Below are 18,790 nucleotides of genomic sequence, written 5' to 3'. Positions count from 1 at the left end.
GTTCAGAACAGTGTCCTGTGCAGCTTACCAGTGATCTGAAATATGTTGATATCAGTTTGGGCATTTTTGCTCAAAGGTTTTTCTCCGATGTGTAATGATTATCGGTTAACATTTCGGCACTGATTATTGATGATCAGTGATGATTCTCTGATCAATATCGACAGACAGCCCTAACTATATGTGTAATATATGATTGACATAGAGTATGACTGATGTGATTTAGCCTGTACCGAACCCTCAACAAGATTCCTATGAACTCCAGAGCCCTGAGGACGGCACGGCCAAGGCTGTTGGGGGAAGCCTACTGGCCAACCTGCAGGAGAGGGTCATCCAGACTGACCAGGGCATGGTCATTCTCAGCTCCCAGATGCCTTCCACCACTGCAAACACAGGTCAGTTCTTGTTGCCAGGCAACAGGTGGCATTATACATGTTATAACTGGACATGTAAACTGATGTGAAAACAGAATCTGTCTGGTTCAGTAATTATCGGGACAAACATCTGTTTGTCCGTGTTTGTCACTAACGTCAAGTGTTAGAATTCTCATAGCAACCATTACTATGGTTACATGTATTAAGAACTGATGTTGTTGAAACAGCAAGTGTTTTGTTTGGAAACAAGCTTCTTTCATTTTACATGTTATGTTAATAAGCGAAATGTGGAAGATTGTATTGTCCAGATAGAATTACATTGTGTAGTTAGAGGATATATGGCAGAATTTCAGTAACAAGAATAAGGTTTCATCCATCATTCTGCTACAAACTTAGTTTGTTTGTAAGTTTATTACAGACTGTTCGCAATACCTGAAGCACAATTGCCACAAACAACGCATGTTGTATTTAGTCTTGAACTGTTTGTTTGTTAGCTTATCCTTGATCGCTTTATCCTTGATTTAGCTTATCCTGGGGATGCTAGCAGTTCCTACAAGAACATCTCCTACGTCAATCAATTTTGTCATACTTGTATCTTGCCGTAGGGGGTTTTAACATGCTTTTAACTGGCAATGGGAATTTTTGTCATATTTTTAACTTCTTTTGGGAGTTTTTACCATACTTTTAACTCAGTATTGTGATTCAGAAATAGGCCTAAAATAATGTTGTGCACATGGTTCTGATTACCTGATTGACCCTTGAATTCTGGCACCAACCCAATCTTTCTTTAACCTTTGTGTATAAAAGAAGCTTTCAGACAGCATTGTTTTTTCCCAACACTGACGGACATTGGTCATTCAGATAGAGAAACATGACATGTCAGCAAGCTTAATTGAATGAAAAATTAAATGTGTTAAATGTGAAAGAGGATAAATGTGTTATTAGTTTATACTTTGCTCCTAAATATAATGTGTAAGAAGAGTCCAACGTACCTACTCCAAATTTTATAGTAATATAATCGGAACCACAACTCTGTTTTCATTTGGCCTGAGGTCCCAGCAACCTAAGCTTGTTGAAAGCATCTATAGAGATTGGGTGGTGAGTTTTGCTGACTTACAGTGATGTTTTGTCGAGGTCATTCCAATTGAACAGATGACCTCAATCATTGCATTCTCTGGTCCAGACTCTATGCACTCAGACTGCAGTTATGATGTTATGCATTTAACAGCAAACAAACACAATGTTATTTTAAAAAAAACAAAATATTTCATGATATTTAGAAACAGAATTACTACTTGTATATCTTGCACAGAAATATCAGTGTCACCTTCACCTGGATGTATATATTGTACATACTAAGCAATGATTCATCAAGTGATAAAAAATAAATAGGAAGCTACAAATACCCAAATAGGGAAATATTGTCTCACTGATGACAATAACAATTAAAACATGTAAGAAATACTGGTAATAATTTAAATGAATTAAAGGTCATTTGCAAGAAAAAAAATCAAACATTATTAACACACAGCTGTTACTTATTCATGACACATAATATGCATTGCTTATTATGAAAAAACAAACAAAATTATAAGCGTAGAATCGCAGATCAAAAGTCCAATATATTGTGCTTGGGTTTGCTAGGCTCAAAACAAAGCATCCAGGATACCGATCCCAATCAGAGCCAGTTGGTGTGCACTCAAGTGTAACAAAGTCTTTTCATTGGCTGGTTCATTTGCCGATATGCTTACTTTTCTTAGCTGACTCTTTGCCGGCATATACGCTCTGTAGGTGTCAATTTCAAATTGCATGTGGTCACTGACTGAAGTTGTGCATTGCATATTGTCATTAGCAGACAGGCAGACATATAGGTGTCAGTAAACCACACATTAAGTTTTCTCTGTGACAGGCTGCTTATCACAATCAACATTTTTTTGTTTGGTTTTTTTTATGTAACAAGCAGATTATTTACTTGTTTGTGTACACAACCAAGATTAGACTTCTGCCCACAACCTCATACCCTGGGCAGTCATACAGTTTCAAGCTCCGCACAGTGCAGTATTGCTATAGAAACCTTTTTCCCCCAGCACTGGAGTGAAAGTAGTGAATTGTTTGAATTTTGCAAGGATTTTTTCATCTTATTATTTTTTAACTTACTAAGTTGAATTTGCATGTTTGAGGGTTTGTTTTGGTAAGTCCACACCGAAAGGTATCAAAGTCTGCAAAGTTATGTTTTACGCTGCATGTGACCTTTAAGTTCCCAAGAGTTATGTCCCTTTGCCTGCAGATCAAGCCTTTGAGACCAGGGTCCACACCTCATAAAAAGCCATGGGTTTCCAATTAGTCTCCCATTGGCTACTCCTCAGCAGTGTAGGTGTTATCTGCCCAAGAGTGACTGTAACAGCTATGTGTGCCTGGCAATGTCAAAGGTTAACCGTAGAATTTGTTACTAGAATAAACATGTGCCTTACAGTAAATATCAAGCAACCCTTTCACAACATATTTTGATGACTAAAGTAATTAATTTGATTAGTATGCATGAAAGGTCAAATTCTACTTTGCTTTTTCTACTTTCTGAATATAACGTCTTCATCAAAGACATGCCAGCGTCTGAGTGTACAATGCCAGCCCTGTACAGCAGTGGTCAGGAGTGGAGGGAGGGGGGCATTTTCCCACCCTGAGTGAAATATGACACCCTGAATGAAACATTTCCCTACTCCTAGGCTTTTTTCTATGAAAATGTAGCTCCTCTGGTCACCTGACTGACACAGTGGAAATTCAAATCTTAACTTGAAAATGAAAAATATATTTTCAAAATGTATGTTTTGTAAACTCTCTGGCCATACTTTTTGCTGTGAGTCTTCATAACTTACTTGTTTATACTATGACTTACTATCAACCTGAACCAGTAAGTCATTTGTGTGATATTTCATAGAATGTACTTGTATATTATATTGCTTTGTGTCAAAAGACAGTTGAGACCAGGCATTGAGGTCACACCCCATCTGTGTATAGGTTTGGACTCCTGCCTTTAAGTAGGTAATGCTGTCAGTTTTAATGCTAAATAAGATAATAACGATGAAGATGGTTGATCTATATTTTTGAATTATCGAATATAGTGTAACATTAAAATATCTATGAATTTATGCAAACTAGGTTCATATCTTGTTCACAGAAGACCCTGATCAGGGTTAGAACTGGTTCATAGGAGACTTAGACTGGGTTTTGAACTGGTACATAGAGTGCCATGATAAGGTTCGTGTCTTTTTCAACTGTACCAATTGCCTATCAATGGCATCTAGTCTGGATTGTAGTTAATCCTGGGTTTTTGTATCCCAACTCTGTAGATCGATGCTCATGATATTGATCACTGGATTTTGAGACCCCGATTCGATTATTTGATAACTGCAATATTGCTGGAATATTTCTGGTGCAGCATTAAACAACAAACAAACAAAACTAATAATCCAGGGCAAGTAGTACATGGTCTGTATAGACAATGTTCTGTTACAGATCTGAGCACGCTGGCCAGTGTCGTGACAACCCTGGCCAACATGGGGAAGAATGAAGGGGATCAGAGCCAAGGAGGAGACCCACTCACGCCGTCAAACGGGGACTCGGAGGTGGACACGAACACAGACTCTGTGGCCAAGGCATTTGATACCCTGGCCAAGGCTGTCCAGCCCCAATCAAGTCAGGTAGGAGTATGACATTCTCTGTGATATCCCACTGCGTTGTGTCAGTCGTTGTAAGTTTTGTAGGATAGACACCAACTTCAGGTTTTTGTTGGATGTGTTTTGTTTGTGAATGTGTACATGGGGCATTCTAATTACGCCCATGATATTTAAAACACTGTATGTTAGAACAAAACTGATTTTTTTCTATGATAAAATATTGTGACAGTAGTTGAAAGAGCTGTGATCATGGTTATGCTTGGCCTAGAGATGATTTGATTTCACCTAGATCGAGATCTAGGATAGACCATCACCTGATCCAGTAGATATAGTGTCTTTGACTGGTTCAAAGAAAGCCTAGATCAGGTTTAGAACTGGGGTATGGAAGACCTTGATCAGGTTCACATCTTGTTCATAGAAGACCTTGATCAGGTTTAGAACTGGTTCACAGAAGGCTTAGACCGGGTTTTGAACTGGTCCATGATAAGTGCCATGATAAGTTTTGTGTCTTTTTCATAGAAGATCCACACCAGGTTATGATCATAGGAGCTAAGGTCACTTTGTACAAATACCCCGTGGTCAGTGACGCTTTAGAATATCACTGCGGACCTAATGTCTGTCAGTTTGACATGAGTCTGTGTATTACAGAGCAGCACACTAGACCAGTCGGTGTCCGAGACCAGCCTCAATGAATCGGGGATGAGTACGGAGTCAGGAGACAGCAGCTTCGTTATCGACATCGAAGGTGAGTCTAACAATGGCAGAAGAGAACATCATGAGCCATCCCACAACAGCATGTCAGGGGACACCAGAAATGGAATTCATACGTTTCACACATTTGGGGAAATGAACCCATATCTTTGGCTAAACTGTGAAGAAAATGATTAGACAGAGAGTAACCAGTGACCTAAGAGGAAGCAGGCTCTCTCTATCAGAAGTAAATGGATGGTGTCGGTCATGAGCTTTTTGAACTGAATTTACAGCATTTGTTCACAAAGGGCATAATAACTATTTCATTGTTTCGAGTAGATTAATCTTTGTACATTACCATGTCAGGAGAGAAAATGAAGAAAAAATGGCAATCCTTCACAGAAACTGCTCTGAAGGCAACCTGTTGTTCAGACATTGTGATATATTTTGATGTTTCATTGCTTAAATTGACCAGTCAGCATTGAGAATGAGTAAAGTGCACATTTGCAAATGCTGGAAATTTGCACCACAATTCCTTACGAGTGATATATAGATATTGGCAAGTAGTTTTTTTTCACCTGTGCTATTTTGATCAAGTTATGGTCAGAAACCTTTGAGTCACCTCCCTTCTGATATTCTGCTGCTATTTTGAAACAAACATGCCTGAATCTGCACAGATGATAAGACAAAGTACCCAACAATTTCACATGCATTTGGCATATTGTTGTTATTTCGGGAAAGGGGGAAGCCAATGCAGGAATTTTTTACAGAAATCTAGTTCAAAATCTCAACTAAAATTATGTTTCTGATATCATTGTTTTCTAAATGCTGACCAGATGTAACACAAGATGTTGTCATAATGGCTTCAAATGGAGGAAGAGAGCTTGTCGAAGGAGGGCAAAGTATTACTGTGTTGGACTCAAGAGCAGTCTGATTAAGATGGCAGCATTTGATATTTTTTCAAAATATGGATGTATTGGCAAGCTGGTAAATTTAATGCGTAAAAAATAAGGTTTCAAGCATATGTTTAAAACATATTGTGTGAAAATTATGTATTTTTCTCATTAGGTGAAAAATGGACAGATAAAGATCATTTACTTTACACATGCAGTGTTTTCTGTGAACCATATGTGTTGCACTTTTGTATTTTTATTTCATTGTAAATATAAATCTGTATTTCAATATCACTATCATAACACTATAATTCCTCAACTTCTAAACTTAGAATGGACTTGTAATGATCCAAATTAGAACCCATGCAACTAATAGGGATCAGGTGGTAAGACCCACTTGGTTGACACATCATCACATCTCATTAGTGTAGACCAGTGCTCATGCTGTTGATCTTTGGGCTGTATGGTAAAGACTTATTTACAGACTGCTGACATATAACTGGAATATTGCTGTGTAAAATTAAACTCACTAACTAAATATGGAATTATGTTTGTCTAGATGTGGACATGATGTTTTTGTTTTCAGGTCCTATTCTCTCGGAGTCCAACTTCCAGTTCAACCTCACCACCCCATCTCCCATGCCAGCTTACCTGAATGTCCACTACATATGTGAGAGTGCATCTCGCCTTCTGTTTCTCTCCATGCACTGGACGCGCTCAATCAATGCCTTTCAGATTCTCAAGTAAGTTTTTTGCTTGTTTGCGTGTTTGTTTTAAGATCAAGTAAACTGAAATGTCCAGAGAGTATATTGTTATGGCCTCACTATGGTATCTACTAAGTCAAGTGACGGTGTTTGAGAAAGGCCATTATTTACCCACCTTTGAATGGGTACCCGGTGGGATGAGATGTGACTGGGCACTTTCTAGGGCATCATAGACAGGTCAGTTTGTATACTCCCCAAGAAGATGATAATGAAAACTGAGTATAAACTTATCAGTTGACGGCCAGAATAGTAATTTTGTAGTCCATGAAGGCAGTCAAGGTGGAGCCATCATCATCAACAGTGACTAGGAGAGGTGTATTGGTCAAAACACTTGCAGTTGAATCCAAATAACAATAGCAGCCAGACTAATGATTAAATTTGCATCCATCTTTGTTTCAGCCCTGATCTTCAGACAACAATTGTTAGGTCGTGCTGGAGCGAACTGTTCTGCCTGGGCCTTGCACAGTGTTCCAACACCATGTGTTTGTCAACAATCCTAGCAGCCATCTTGAACCATCTTCAGGCTAGTCTGCAGCAAGGTACAAATGCAAATGCAGGTTCGGGGCCTTCTTTTAACACTTTAACACTCTCTGTCTCCATGTACACTGCCTTCTTCTCTGCATATGAGCAACTAATACCGTATAACCTCATGTCAAGCATGACAAGCTGTATATCTATGCCAAGCATTCTGTAACCATCCTGTCTAAGCTTTCAAGCATGTTCAAAGCTGATCTGCCCGTCTGCTCTGTTTCTTAAAAACTGGTTGAAGTAGGTGGGGAAGTCGAGGCCAGAGTTTGTCCGTCTGCTTCTCGACAGGACAATATTTCATCAAGAACCTTATAAGTTGGAGAAATGAAACCTTAAACATCAATGTTTCTGACCATGATCTGTCTTGAGCATGATGATGAGTGTCTAAAGTACATTTTCAGTTTAGACCTGTGCTCAATGCTTTTCAACTGAATGCATATTGCAGATGATACACAGATAAGAGTTATAGTCCTTGATCCATTTTACTTTACTAAGTGCAAAGTATTTACAATGGGACATTATGTTAAAAGTTACTGATGTTACAAGAACGAAACTTTTCATGCTTATCTAAGAGATACATGTCAAGACTGCATAAACAGATGACACTAGATGGTGTTTTCGCTCCAGACTTATCCTCCTTGCTTGCTGCCATATTTGGAATTGCTGCATGCTGTTAGAAAAACAGAAATGAATATCTCACATTCTAATCAGCCCCATTGCAGGGAATAATGATAAAGTTGATACCTTGACCTTGGTTTTCCAGAGAAAGCCGACCAGGACAAGGTGAAAGTCGTGATCGAGCATATCATTCGCCTACAGGATTACATCACTGCCATGTCTCAGCTACAGGTGACCTCAGCTGAGTACGCCTATCTCAAAACACTGGTCCTGTTTTTCTCAGGTAATAAGCACTCCTCAACAGGCTTCTATTCTCTAAACATGTCCTTAGAGCAAAACAGTTACTTCCAGTCAAAATGCAAACCGTGCATGTCATAAGAGGTTACTAACAGGTTTGGTTGGCTAGGTATGTTGACTTGATTGCCACATGTCATCAAATGCATACTGTTAATCACTGGAATATCTGGTTCAGACTTGATTATTTTTTGGTATCATATAGATGTAATAATTGTTCATGTGATGTTAAACAAAAAACATAAGAACAAACATTGCAACAAGGGTAAATGTGTGTGTCTTAGTACACTACTGGATTTAGTACACCAAAACACACCATAGTACACACACTGCTGAATCAAGTATATTAATTACAGGCAGCTGTGATATTGCTGAACTAACCTGACTGAAATGTTTAACAATTCTTCAACTGTCTTATCCTTCAGACAACCCCAACATCCGGAACAAACGTCAGATTGAGAAGCTCCAGGACAAGACCAGCAAGGAGCTCGTGCAGCACGTCCAGGCCATGGGTTCTTCCTCAGAGCGAATAGCCAAACTGTTGCTGCGTCTTCCCCCTCTCAAAACATTCAGTCCAAACACAATGGAGGAGCTGTTCTTCTCCGGACTGATCGGCAGCGTCCAAATCGACAGCATAATTCCCTATATTCTGCGAATGGAGACCGCAGAATACAACCTTCAGATGACCGGGCAGCTTCTGTCCCCAGCCCAGGGACAAGCTACAGAATACAGCATTCATTCTGTCAACGGACTGCCTGCTCAAGGCACCGTCTTGCAAGACTTCAACGCTTCAGTGATTAATGGCCCAGCCGCCCAGGTCCTTCAAGCACAGACAATAACCCCAGGGTCAAGTGCGTGACATACACATGACCTTGACCTGAGTTGCTTTGGTCAGGAAGGATGATGTTTGTTTTCAAGTCGGCTGACATTTTGTTTTCACCAAATGGTGATGTGAGCATGATCAAGTTTTTCTTTTTTTTTTAAAAGGAGGCATCCTTGTCTTTTGATGACAGGATTTACAACTCCATTGTGAAGTGCTATGAAACAGACAATTACTGGATTCTTTCTTGCAACTGACAACTGCCTGAGAGAAGATGTTGTTCATTATTTAACATGGCTATGATCTATTGTATACTCTGGTGCTGTGACATGTTGTAGAATACTTGATATTGCGTTGCCAGTTAAAATAAGCCATGCTGTAGTAGTCTTGTGATGTCAAGTGGTGCAGTTTGACATGAGAGACACCTCCAGACTATCCTCTGTGTAGCCAGGTTAGCATTGCAGTAAATTTCTAAACCCTTGATCTCTCCCATGGTTCTTATGGTCCCAAAGAACCCATCATGAATTTTCAGCATTTCAACATCCAATCAAATGTCAAGATGTGAGAAAGAGTAAGGGAGGTAACTCATGTCACCAAGAAACAAAGCCACTGTTGGTTTTAAACAGACATTTCTACTGTGTGTGAGTCATGTTTCCAGTAATACATTTTCCTGCAAGCATGATCAAAATCATTGGGACTAGTTGACTCGTTTGCAATCCCAACATTTAGATTGGTTTGTAACTTTCATTCTGAATGGTGTGGCCTAATTACAGCTAATGAAACTGGCAAATGAAAATCAGTTTCAGAAATCTGGCTTCGGGAATGGATCCAGGGTTAGGTTAGGTGTCTGGAAAGGCAAGCCTTCGCAACAAGGAAGATATCTGCAAACAAGCTGAATCTGATTCAGATTTTTGGTCTATGTGATCATAAAAGATAAACAATCATTATCAGTTCAGTTTGATTCTTGGGTTCTGTTCCACAAGTTTTCTCAGCACCATGGTTCTAAAAATAATCACATGGTAAAAATCATTTACAGGGTCTCAGAATTAAGATGCTTCCAAGTGTCATAGTTCCTTTTTAGGTGTCTGTGCTAATATGTTTGGAAGGGTATGTGAACTAAGAGTAAAATATTTTGTGGTTGGCCAACTGTTAAGATCTTTTGAAAGTTCAACCAGCAAAATACCCACAAAGGATTTGTAATTTACTCAGATTCTAAGGGTCAGGTTGCCAAACACCTTTGAACGGACATGATTAGAAGATTAAATTTATAGGACTTATGCTAAGATATCTGAGAGTAAGACCATAAATACTCAGTGTGTATACTTTTGTTTTTTAAATGACTGCTAAGATCATTTGTGGCTCAGAAACTAAGGTCAGGGGTGAATCCTGGTACACTGGGATGGGAACATGGCTGAGTATTTATTTTAAAAGTTATGGCACTGAATCTATCATAATGTATTGTATGTCCAGTATCCATGGTTGTGGCCCAAACTGTCAACCTCTGGCCCCCAACTTGAATACATGAAAATGTTACTAAGTTGCGAGTCTTAAGGTCATGACAGTCAACAGTAGAATTCCCTGCTGTAAGTAAATCAGTCCATAACAGCAGAGATGCTCCTAAACATTTGGTTGCCTCATCTCAAAGCCAGCGTTAGAATACATGTTACATTAAATCATGTCTAGTTTTTTATGACAACTGCCATGAAGACGACCAGTCTAAGCTTATGTATTAGCTTTTGGTCCATTCGTGATATTTAAATAGTGTGATAGGTTTTACATGAGATCTGGTTCTCTGAACTTACCGGCAGCTGAACAGCACAATAACTTTAAACATTTGATTTTCTTGGGTCAATCAGTTGACCCAATCAGAAGTCATAATATCATGTCCCTTTCTATGGATAAGTCCTATGATTCGATCCAATATCTAAAATATACAGGAATGCATATATTCCACTTAACTCTAACACTGAATATATATATTTGGTTACATTTCCAACAAAATTCTGAGTATGATTTTCATGGATTGAAGTGATACTTCAAGTGACATTTTCCAGATTCCTGGTGACTATGAGTTTCCTTCTGAGAACACTGTGTACATCCTCCATGTTGATATGTTGAAAGCAAAAAACATTTTGTCTGTAATTTGTTTGTTTCAATATAATGATTGTTTGCTCTAACCATGACATGTAAAGCACAGGCAGTTATGTATTTCCATATCATAAACGTTTATGACAGAATGACCCAGGCAGCAGACTCTCACTTCATCATATAGTATCATATTTAGACAACAACCATTACTTGTTTCAACGGTTGCAGCCTTTGCACCATAGCATGATAGTATGTGGTATTTATTCAGGATAAAGATTTTCTAAGCTGGTCTGTACTTTAAATTTGGTATGAGAAAAGCACAGTTGTGTCTGCACAAATTCAAGGATGTCAGTCTTTTTCCAGTCACAATTATTAATGCATAGATTATAGTGTGGATTTAAGAAACAAACAGGCAAATAAGACATCCTTACAGCACACTTCAGGATTGACATCAGAGTCCGTTGTCATTAGGCCTTTGGTGTTGTCATAAAACTGGCAGCCATCTTGGATTTGTGCTTGTTACCATGATTCTTATTTGAAGGAAAGGTAAAGCTAATTGTAAGAAGTGTTTTGAGGGCTGTCATATTGCACCAAATGTATCATATAAAATGTAACTTTTATGTATAAGAACTTATTTTCTTAGTGCAACATTTCATCCCAAATTCATCTAACATTCACTTAGTGAAAGGGCTAGAAGTAGCATCCCCCTTATTAAGGGACAAGAGGCAGCTTTCACTTGATGAATGGAACGAAACTAGCATTCACTTGATGAAGTACTAGAAGTAGCATTATTCTGATAAAGGAATATAGACAGCTTACACCTGACAAAGCAGAAAACATTACAGCGGGAACATTCTCTCAAACAAAATTAAATTTGTAGTCCATCAAAGATTTGAGCATGTTATAAACTGTTTATTACTCTGGTATCTATATTCATAAATCTACATTAACTAAGAGCAATGTTAAACATTGCCCATACATATACCACAAGATACAGTGAAAAACAAACTGAAAATGTTCAGTAAAAAAAATAATCTACACCACATACATTGATCAGTTCAGGTTCATAGCCAAAACAATGTTGTAAGTTGTTGCAATCTGAAGAATATTGTACTGGCTGTTTTGAAGTTTGAGAAATGTGCATTTATCACATGTGCCTGTCATTTGTGCAAAAATGGAATGGTAAATCATTCACTGAGTAATGGTTCCGGGAGGACAAAATCTAAGTTCCGGAACTTACCATTGTTTGTTACCATGGTTACCAAATGTGAATTGTTTTTTGTATTTTTTTTCAAGCTAAACATGTCTACCTGTCACAGATATTGTGTTCAAAGCAAGCATAATAAGAATTCTGAATTGTTCGTGTTTTGTGCTGTCATTAACCCTTTCCATGTGTCACGAATTCCTGTCACAAAGGAACATATTTTCAACAGACTAAGGGTTAAAGTTCATAATTCACTAATATTAAGGCTTGCCCTTTATGTTTTTTCACTGATGTTTGTCATATCAAGTAAAGCTGGTTAAAAATGTGGCATAAACATTTTCATCTGCATCCTCAGCAGATGTCAGATCTATGTTGGTAGCCATGTCGATGGTTGTCACATTCAGAAATTCTTGTTTTTATCATGTCTTTCATTCATATATACCTTCTTCATATCGTCTCAATATGTTGTTCCTTCTCGCTAGATTTGCGGACGGCGACTAACAAACTAAGAGTGGAAATTCTTTTCTAACATCTTTCCATTTCCTCGTCTCTCTTTTCATTGTATTATTGAATACATTTGTATATTTCATGTGTTGATTATTGTATCATAGGTATTGTGACTTATATATCCTTGAGTCATTGTGTTGAATACTTGTGCTAAACAAGTTTGTGTACATATATAAATATATCGCTATCTCCACGGCTGTTTCTGCTATAAGCAGCAATGTATATTTTGCTTCATTGTGTTGTCCTCATTGTGTTGTAAATTATGTAGAAACAGATAAAAGGGAAGCTATGACTAACATTTATGTTCAGTCAAGACTCATTAATCCGACTTCGTGTGTTGCACAGCAAACTGTTGGATTATCAAGGATGTCGAACTAACTAAATGAGACTAAGTTACGTTTATTCAATTAGTTACCAACAAAAGTGTCAGATCAAGCCAATCATCGGATTAACAGAGGTCGGATTAACGAGAGTTGACTGTAATAGAGAATATTTAATGCAGTAACATTGTGTTTCTAAAAGTGTTGCAATTCTTGAATTTGTTCTTATCGTTGGATTACATCCCATCTGTTTTGAGGTTGGTTGAGCTGCTACCTAGGCTTGTAAATAGGATTGAATGCAACCCTTCACATTTTGAAACAAGGGAACATGCAATCCTAGTATGAATTTAGGTACAAAGTAGTCTGTAAAATATCATTTCCTTCTGTTGACACTTATCTTCTATTAATGAATATGATATATCCCTTGGTGCACTTAACTCGTTGCTTTAACTTGCATCAATGCTTTCTGTAGCAATTTAACCCCCAAACACTTCACTTTTATTACAATTCCCATGGACACACAGCCTGCCCCACCCCGCACCGCCCTGCCCCGCCCCACCCTCCTCCACTTAAGCATTTATCCTTATCCTTTCTTAGCCCTTCATCCTGCCCTCCTCAAGACCTTTATCACTCCTGAAGAATGCTAGTACTTCTTCATCCTGCTCTCATTTGAACCGAGCTGAGGGGTCGACATTTGAACCGAGCTGAGGGGTAGACATTTGAACCGAGCGGAGGGCTAGAATAGTGGTTAAAGTGCTTGCTGGTCTTGCTGAAGGGCCGGGTTGATTTCCCCACATGTGTACAATGTGTGAAGCCTGTTCCTGGTGTCAGTGTTATTGCTGTATTATTGCTGAAAGCAGCAGAAAAGTAAACTCATGACCCCTCGCTTGAACATGTATTCATTTTGTGATATTTTCTTCCCATCCTCCTCCATCTCATGTGCCCACAAACCTTCACCCCACACTCCAAGACCACATCATTTCAACCTTCTGATAACCTTTTATCCAACCCTCACCAATCAGCCCACATCCCTTACCCTTCACCCATCACCCATCACCTCACTACTTCCCACAAATATTCATGGCACCCAAATTTTGGATAGTCAGGTTGACCAGGATTAATTCCCCACCCCATTGCAATGGGTCCGCTCTTAAGAGTTTGACAAGAATATGTAAAACAATAAACAAACATTGCTTCACTAATTCTTTCTAGTACTGATACAAAGCTTCCAAAAGCCATCTCATATGGACCAGTATTGAAATATTTCCCAGCCTCATGAAGATGACACTACCTTCATTGCTAAAAGCAGCATAAAACTCACTCACTCACTCACACACTGCAAGCCATGTCATCCTCTTAGCTGTGTTGAGTTTTTAATGTGGATTTTATCATGTGAATATTTGTTTAGCGTAGTATATACACAATGGATGCCTAGCATCAGCCAAATGTGACTCTCATTATGACTCTGAGTCATATCTCTCCTCTCTGACTTCATTGTACATTTGAATATTTTAACAGGTTTTAGACCTTAGTGGTAAGAAATCACAATTAACAGATAATATATATCGAAGTGGGATGTGTAAACACTATTTTCAAATTAGATTTTCAATATTGTATGTATTGTATAACTATTTGGCAATTATTTTGCTATTATTATATTTATTTTGTTTGTTGTTTTGGTATGTTATTCTCTGAATAGTACAATCGTTCCTTAAGTTAAGTGGCGTAGAGAGTTACCTGATATTCAAATAGATGGTCAAAGAGCATACAAATGTGTCTTTAAATGGATGTTAAGAAATGTTGAACAGTAGCTGTGTTTGTGAAATTGAAAGGGTTTTTCATGGAAATTGTGGTCAGTTCCAACGGCTGAAGTTGATAGGTGTCCGTCAAATGGATGAATATAATCAGTCTGTAGACGCAAGTGCCATTATTTTCACTAAAGAACAATGTGCCTGATCAGTAGGCGTGAATTGATACATAGGTCATGGTGCAATATGTATCATGATACAAACATCAAGATCTAATACACATCACAATATCTGTAGTTATATAAATCACTCAGAAATGTCTTGCCAGTAGTTCTTTCAGAGCAGATTCCAAAGTGAAAGCTAGCTTTAGACATGTTAATAGCAGCTGTTTTGTAGAAAACTTGAAATTATAATTAGTTAAAATTTAAAAATCGTGGCTATAAAAATGCCAGTGTGGGTAAAACATTAAATGAGTAATAAGTAATTCAACAAGTGTGTTGTCTTGTATCACAGAGACAAACAGGTATTGTGTATCATATCATTGCATATAAAGTTATTCGCTGGCAGGTTGTTTTACCCCTTGTGCATAATATATCTACAACAGGCGATGAAATCTATCAGTTTGGATATATACATTAAAATAATAGAATCCTGCCAGTCGACTGCAAAATGTTTACAATCATAAATATGAGAAGCAAAGTAAAATTGTTTCCTTGCCCAATTTGGTATGTTGAATTTAGGCTTCTATGATTAAGATTTCAAGCACATAGTTTGATACTATTTCAGCTTATGTAGTGAGTTAGGCTTGTGGTTAAAGTGTACTCAAAGCACGTAAAGGAATAGGTTTGATTCCCATCATGGGTCCAAGGTATAAAGCATGAACGTCTCCAATGTGTAACACCATTTTTATTACTATTTCTAGACAAGTGGCAAGGTACATCAGGCTTTGCCATTAGCAATGGTTTATCTTGGAATTGAAAGTTAATTTGCCTGATCCTATTCTAAGTTGATGAAGTTTGAACTGATTCACTGTACATTTTTTAGTCTCTCTAGCAAACCCGATTCCAAATTATCCAAAAACACTTTTTCCATTCTTTGGAAAGTCAAGATTTTGAATGTGAAGACATTCTTCAATATGTTTTATGAGGTAATTGAACTGAAAGAGGTCTTCTTAAAAATATATTTCAGAGAGTCAGATTTTACAGGTTCATATCTGATCTCTGAGCATGTGTTTTCAACATGGCACTATGCTATAAATCAAACTTATACTGGAAAGAATAAGAGATATATTGTATAACTGAAATAAGTCTTTGGTTGTGTAAAATTGTTAACAAGAGTTGTTTTCAGAGAATAAGTGATCCTTAACAGGTGACCATTTTGAAAACCATGACCAGGTCAGTATGAAAGAGATTCTACCCTAATAAAGGTTAAATGTATAATAATGTTGTAATTTTCCTGTACAACTTAGAAGTATACTCTACAAAATGAGTTAGGAATATTGGTATTTTTATTATCGATGTTTCATCAGTGTGTCAGTGAATAAATAGATCATTATTCATAATTTCAAAATTTATATATACCCCTAACTATTTTTGTCCAATATAGGTAGTTTTAAAGTTACGAATGCTTAGAGGCAGGTATACAGAACGAAGGAAATTTTACCTTATGATTCAATATCCCATTGGGTGAGATTTTTTTGTTCCTGGATAATTATTCTTCCTTTTTATAAATAAGTTTTATACATTCCCTTACATTTGTTATTCAACCCTTAATTTTCATGCATGGTTTACTATTTTGGTTATTGAAACACTCGTGGACGTCAGGCCGAATCAGGTGTAATCGTAGCTTTTAGTTCAGAAGCAAGATATTTTAAGTACGAATTTCCAAACATATGGAATAAATGTAGCACAGCTTAGGAAAGTATTGAACTAGGCAGTAGGAATTTGTGTAGTATTTTCGTATCATTTTCTTTTCTTTCAATCAGTGCCAGAGTAGACTATGAAAGTAACTATTTAATTTCAGTGTAATTTTTTTTTTCAAAAAGAAATTACCAAAGAGAACAATGTTATGCATTTCATGTTTTTCCCATCCTGAGATATTGTTTAAGTTTTTCCAGTTTTTTGCATCATATTCCCCAGAGCGCCCAATGGCCATGTTGCCGTGTTCTGTTCATTTGACAGAACTTCATCATGGCGGCTCTGTTTCACTCACGTATACTGAGATGTTGTCGTCTGCTCTTTGTTTAATAAACTGCTTTGCCGTCCGACAAGTGACCTGTACGATACATGCGGCGTGTTTGTGTTATTTTTGAATGTTTGCCATGTGCAGGTTCAACAGTCTGTTCCAAGTTGTTATGAGTGAATGAGTGAGTAAGTTTTACCCAGCTCTCAGCAGTATTCCAGCTATATGGCGGCGGTCTGTAAATAATCGAGTCCGGACCAGACAATCCGAACATCAACATCAGCATCGATCTGAGCAACTGGGAACCGATGACGTGTGTCAACCACGCCAGCGAGCCTGACCACCCGATCCCGTAAGTCGCTCTAACACCAAGCATGGTTGCCTCTTATGACAAGCATGGGTTACTGGAAGCCTCTGTTCTACCCTGGACATTCACGGGTCCCAAGTTGTTCATTCTTTTCCCACAGTGGTTACTTGTCACATCTTCCTACGTAACCTCTGTTCTAGTACGACCCTTTCGTGGTGCGAGTATTCAAGACTCGTGATTGGAGGCAATCAGATTTAGTAGTACAATCAGCGACCTTGTTTCAAAAGTGATCGTTCGCAAGATCTCGGTAACTTCCGGATGCATCGTGAAAACTAGAACCTCTTCCCGAGCGCGATACTCAAATGTGTCTTCTAGACAGAACTCAGTCATGTCATATTTGTTTCTCCACATTGCTTGCATTTTTCAAGGTGAATCTAAGTCGATGTAGCACATGCTCTGATTGGACAGAAAAAAGGAAGTAAATCTGCTGCCATTTTTTGCCGCTAGGGGATTTTATGAGAACCGCGAAATATGGCCGTATTAGAACAGAGGTTCGTAGGAAGATATGACAAGTAACCACTGTGGGACGAAAATGCAAGTTGTTATGAGAGAGAGAGAAAGAAATTGATAAGGCTGGTTGGTTTCTGTAGTTTTTAATGCTGTAACGGTACCATAAATTATAAAAATAATTTCGGACATTATAAACTTCAATTTGTTTAATGTTAGGAGGCCATTACGGCCACTGGTCGTCTTCTACCCAAAGTTGCGAGGCACACCTGCAGAAACAGGCAGTATACATCTATTACCATGTACCAAGATGATCTGTTCCTTTACCATGACGGTTTATGTTTATTTGATAACAACGAGACTAACACGGTCGCCGTTATGATTCCGAAAGAGTAACTCAACGATGAAAACATTTGTTTTGAGTTGCAGGTTGTGCTTAAGATGTAGACCATCTCATCAGTGGTATAGTGGATACAAAGACAGCCAGGAGAGCAGTTGTTGCTCGCCTCGACTCCCATATCAAAATGTGTTACTTCTAGTTAACCTGCCTGCTGCTTGGCATAAAGGGCATAAATCATATAAATTAGCATAAACGTTACGTTAACGTCATAGAGTGAATATGAATAATGCAAAAAATAAAAGCACTAGATATATCACGGCACTAACTGAGCTATAAACGTGGCGATTCTTTTTTTTCTGCGGAGCGCCGTAGACACCCGAAAGCGTGGAAGATGACGAATACAAAGCAATAGTTTGCTTTTTTTATTATTTAAAACCCAGTCATGAATACACAAGTTATACGTCGACAAATAATCTGCAAATAATCGCGTTGGCGTACCGATCCACTAGACCTTACGACCCTCTCTAGTATAACATAGGCATACGAATACCCTTGGTCCTACCTACGTTTTTTTTAATCAGAACATTGTACCAGACAATCCAGTGTTTGATATTATGAACATCAATCTAAGCTGTTGGAGTACGGACACAAGATGCACTGCAGTACTCTAGCTATTTGACGGAGGTCTGTAAAATATTCGAGGCTGGGTCTCTCTCTTCAAGACGATCGTAGCGCCACGACATTCTATGTTAAAGTATGGAAGTTACGACTGTCGTAGCGTTACGATCGCTTTGAGGAACGGGACCCAGGACCAAACAATCCGGTGTTTGGATTAACATCTAAATTATGACCATCCAACTACACAAGAGGGATAAGCGCATGCAAAGCAACGCTAAGAAGATGGGAATAAAGAGAAAGTTAACAACCGAATGAAAA

General features: G+C 38.1%; 1 protein-coding gene across 5 annotated transcripts in view; it reads left to right on the top strand.

The window, feature by feature from the left end:
• LOC137296949 (orphan steroid hormone receptor 2-like) overlaps positions 1-16,803 on the top strand; it is a 49,545-nt gene extending 32,742 nt beyond the window's left edge. For 2 of the 5 annotated variants that reach the window (XM_067828870.1, XM_067828867.1), the window contains 7 exons: positions 224-392; positions 3,885-4,069; positions 4,694-4,790; positions 6,215-6,371; positions 6,792-6,949; positions 7,684-7,821; positions 8,258-16,803. In XM_067828870.1, coding sequence (XP_067684971.1) covers positions 224-392; positions 3,885-4,069; positions 4,694-4,790; positions 6,215-6,371; positions 6,792-6,949; positions 7,684-7,821; positions 8,258-8,691 — 1,338 coding nt within the window. In that variant the 3' untranslated portion in view covers positions 8,692-16,803. The remainder of the gene's footprint in view (positions 1-223; positions 393-3,884; positions 4,070-4,693; positions 4,791-6,214; positions 6,372-6,791; positions 6,950-7,683; positions 7,822-8,257) is intronic. The other 3 variants (XM_067828871.1, XM_067828869.1, XM_067828868.1) reach the window with 3 other exon arrangements.
• The last annotated feature ends 1,987 nt before the right edge of the window (positions 16,804-18,790 follow it).

Source organism: Haliotis asinina, chromosome 9, assembly GCF_037392515.1.
Source record: "Haliotis asinina isolate JCU_RB_2024 chromosome 9, JCU_Hal_asi_v2, whole genome shotgun sequence".
Lineage (NCBI taxonomy): Eukaryota > Metazoa > Mollusca > Gastropoda > Lepetellida > Haliotidae > Haliotis > Haliotis asinina.
Note: the sequence above shows the minus strand (reverse complement) of the source record. Positions and strands in the feature narration are given on the sequence as shown.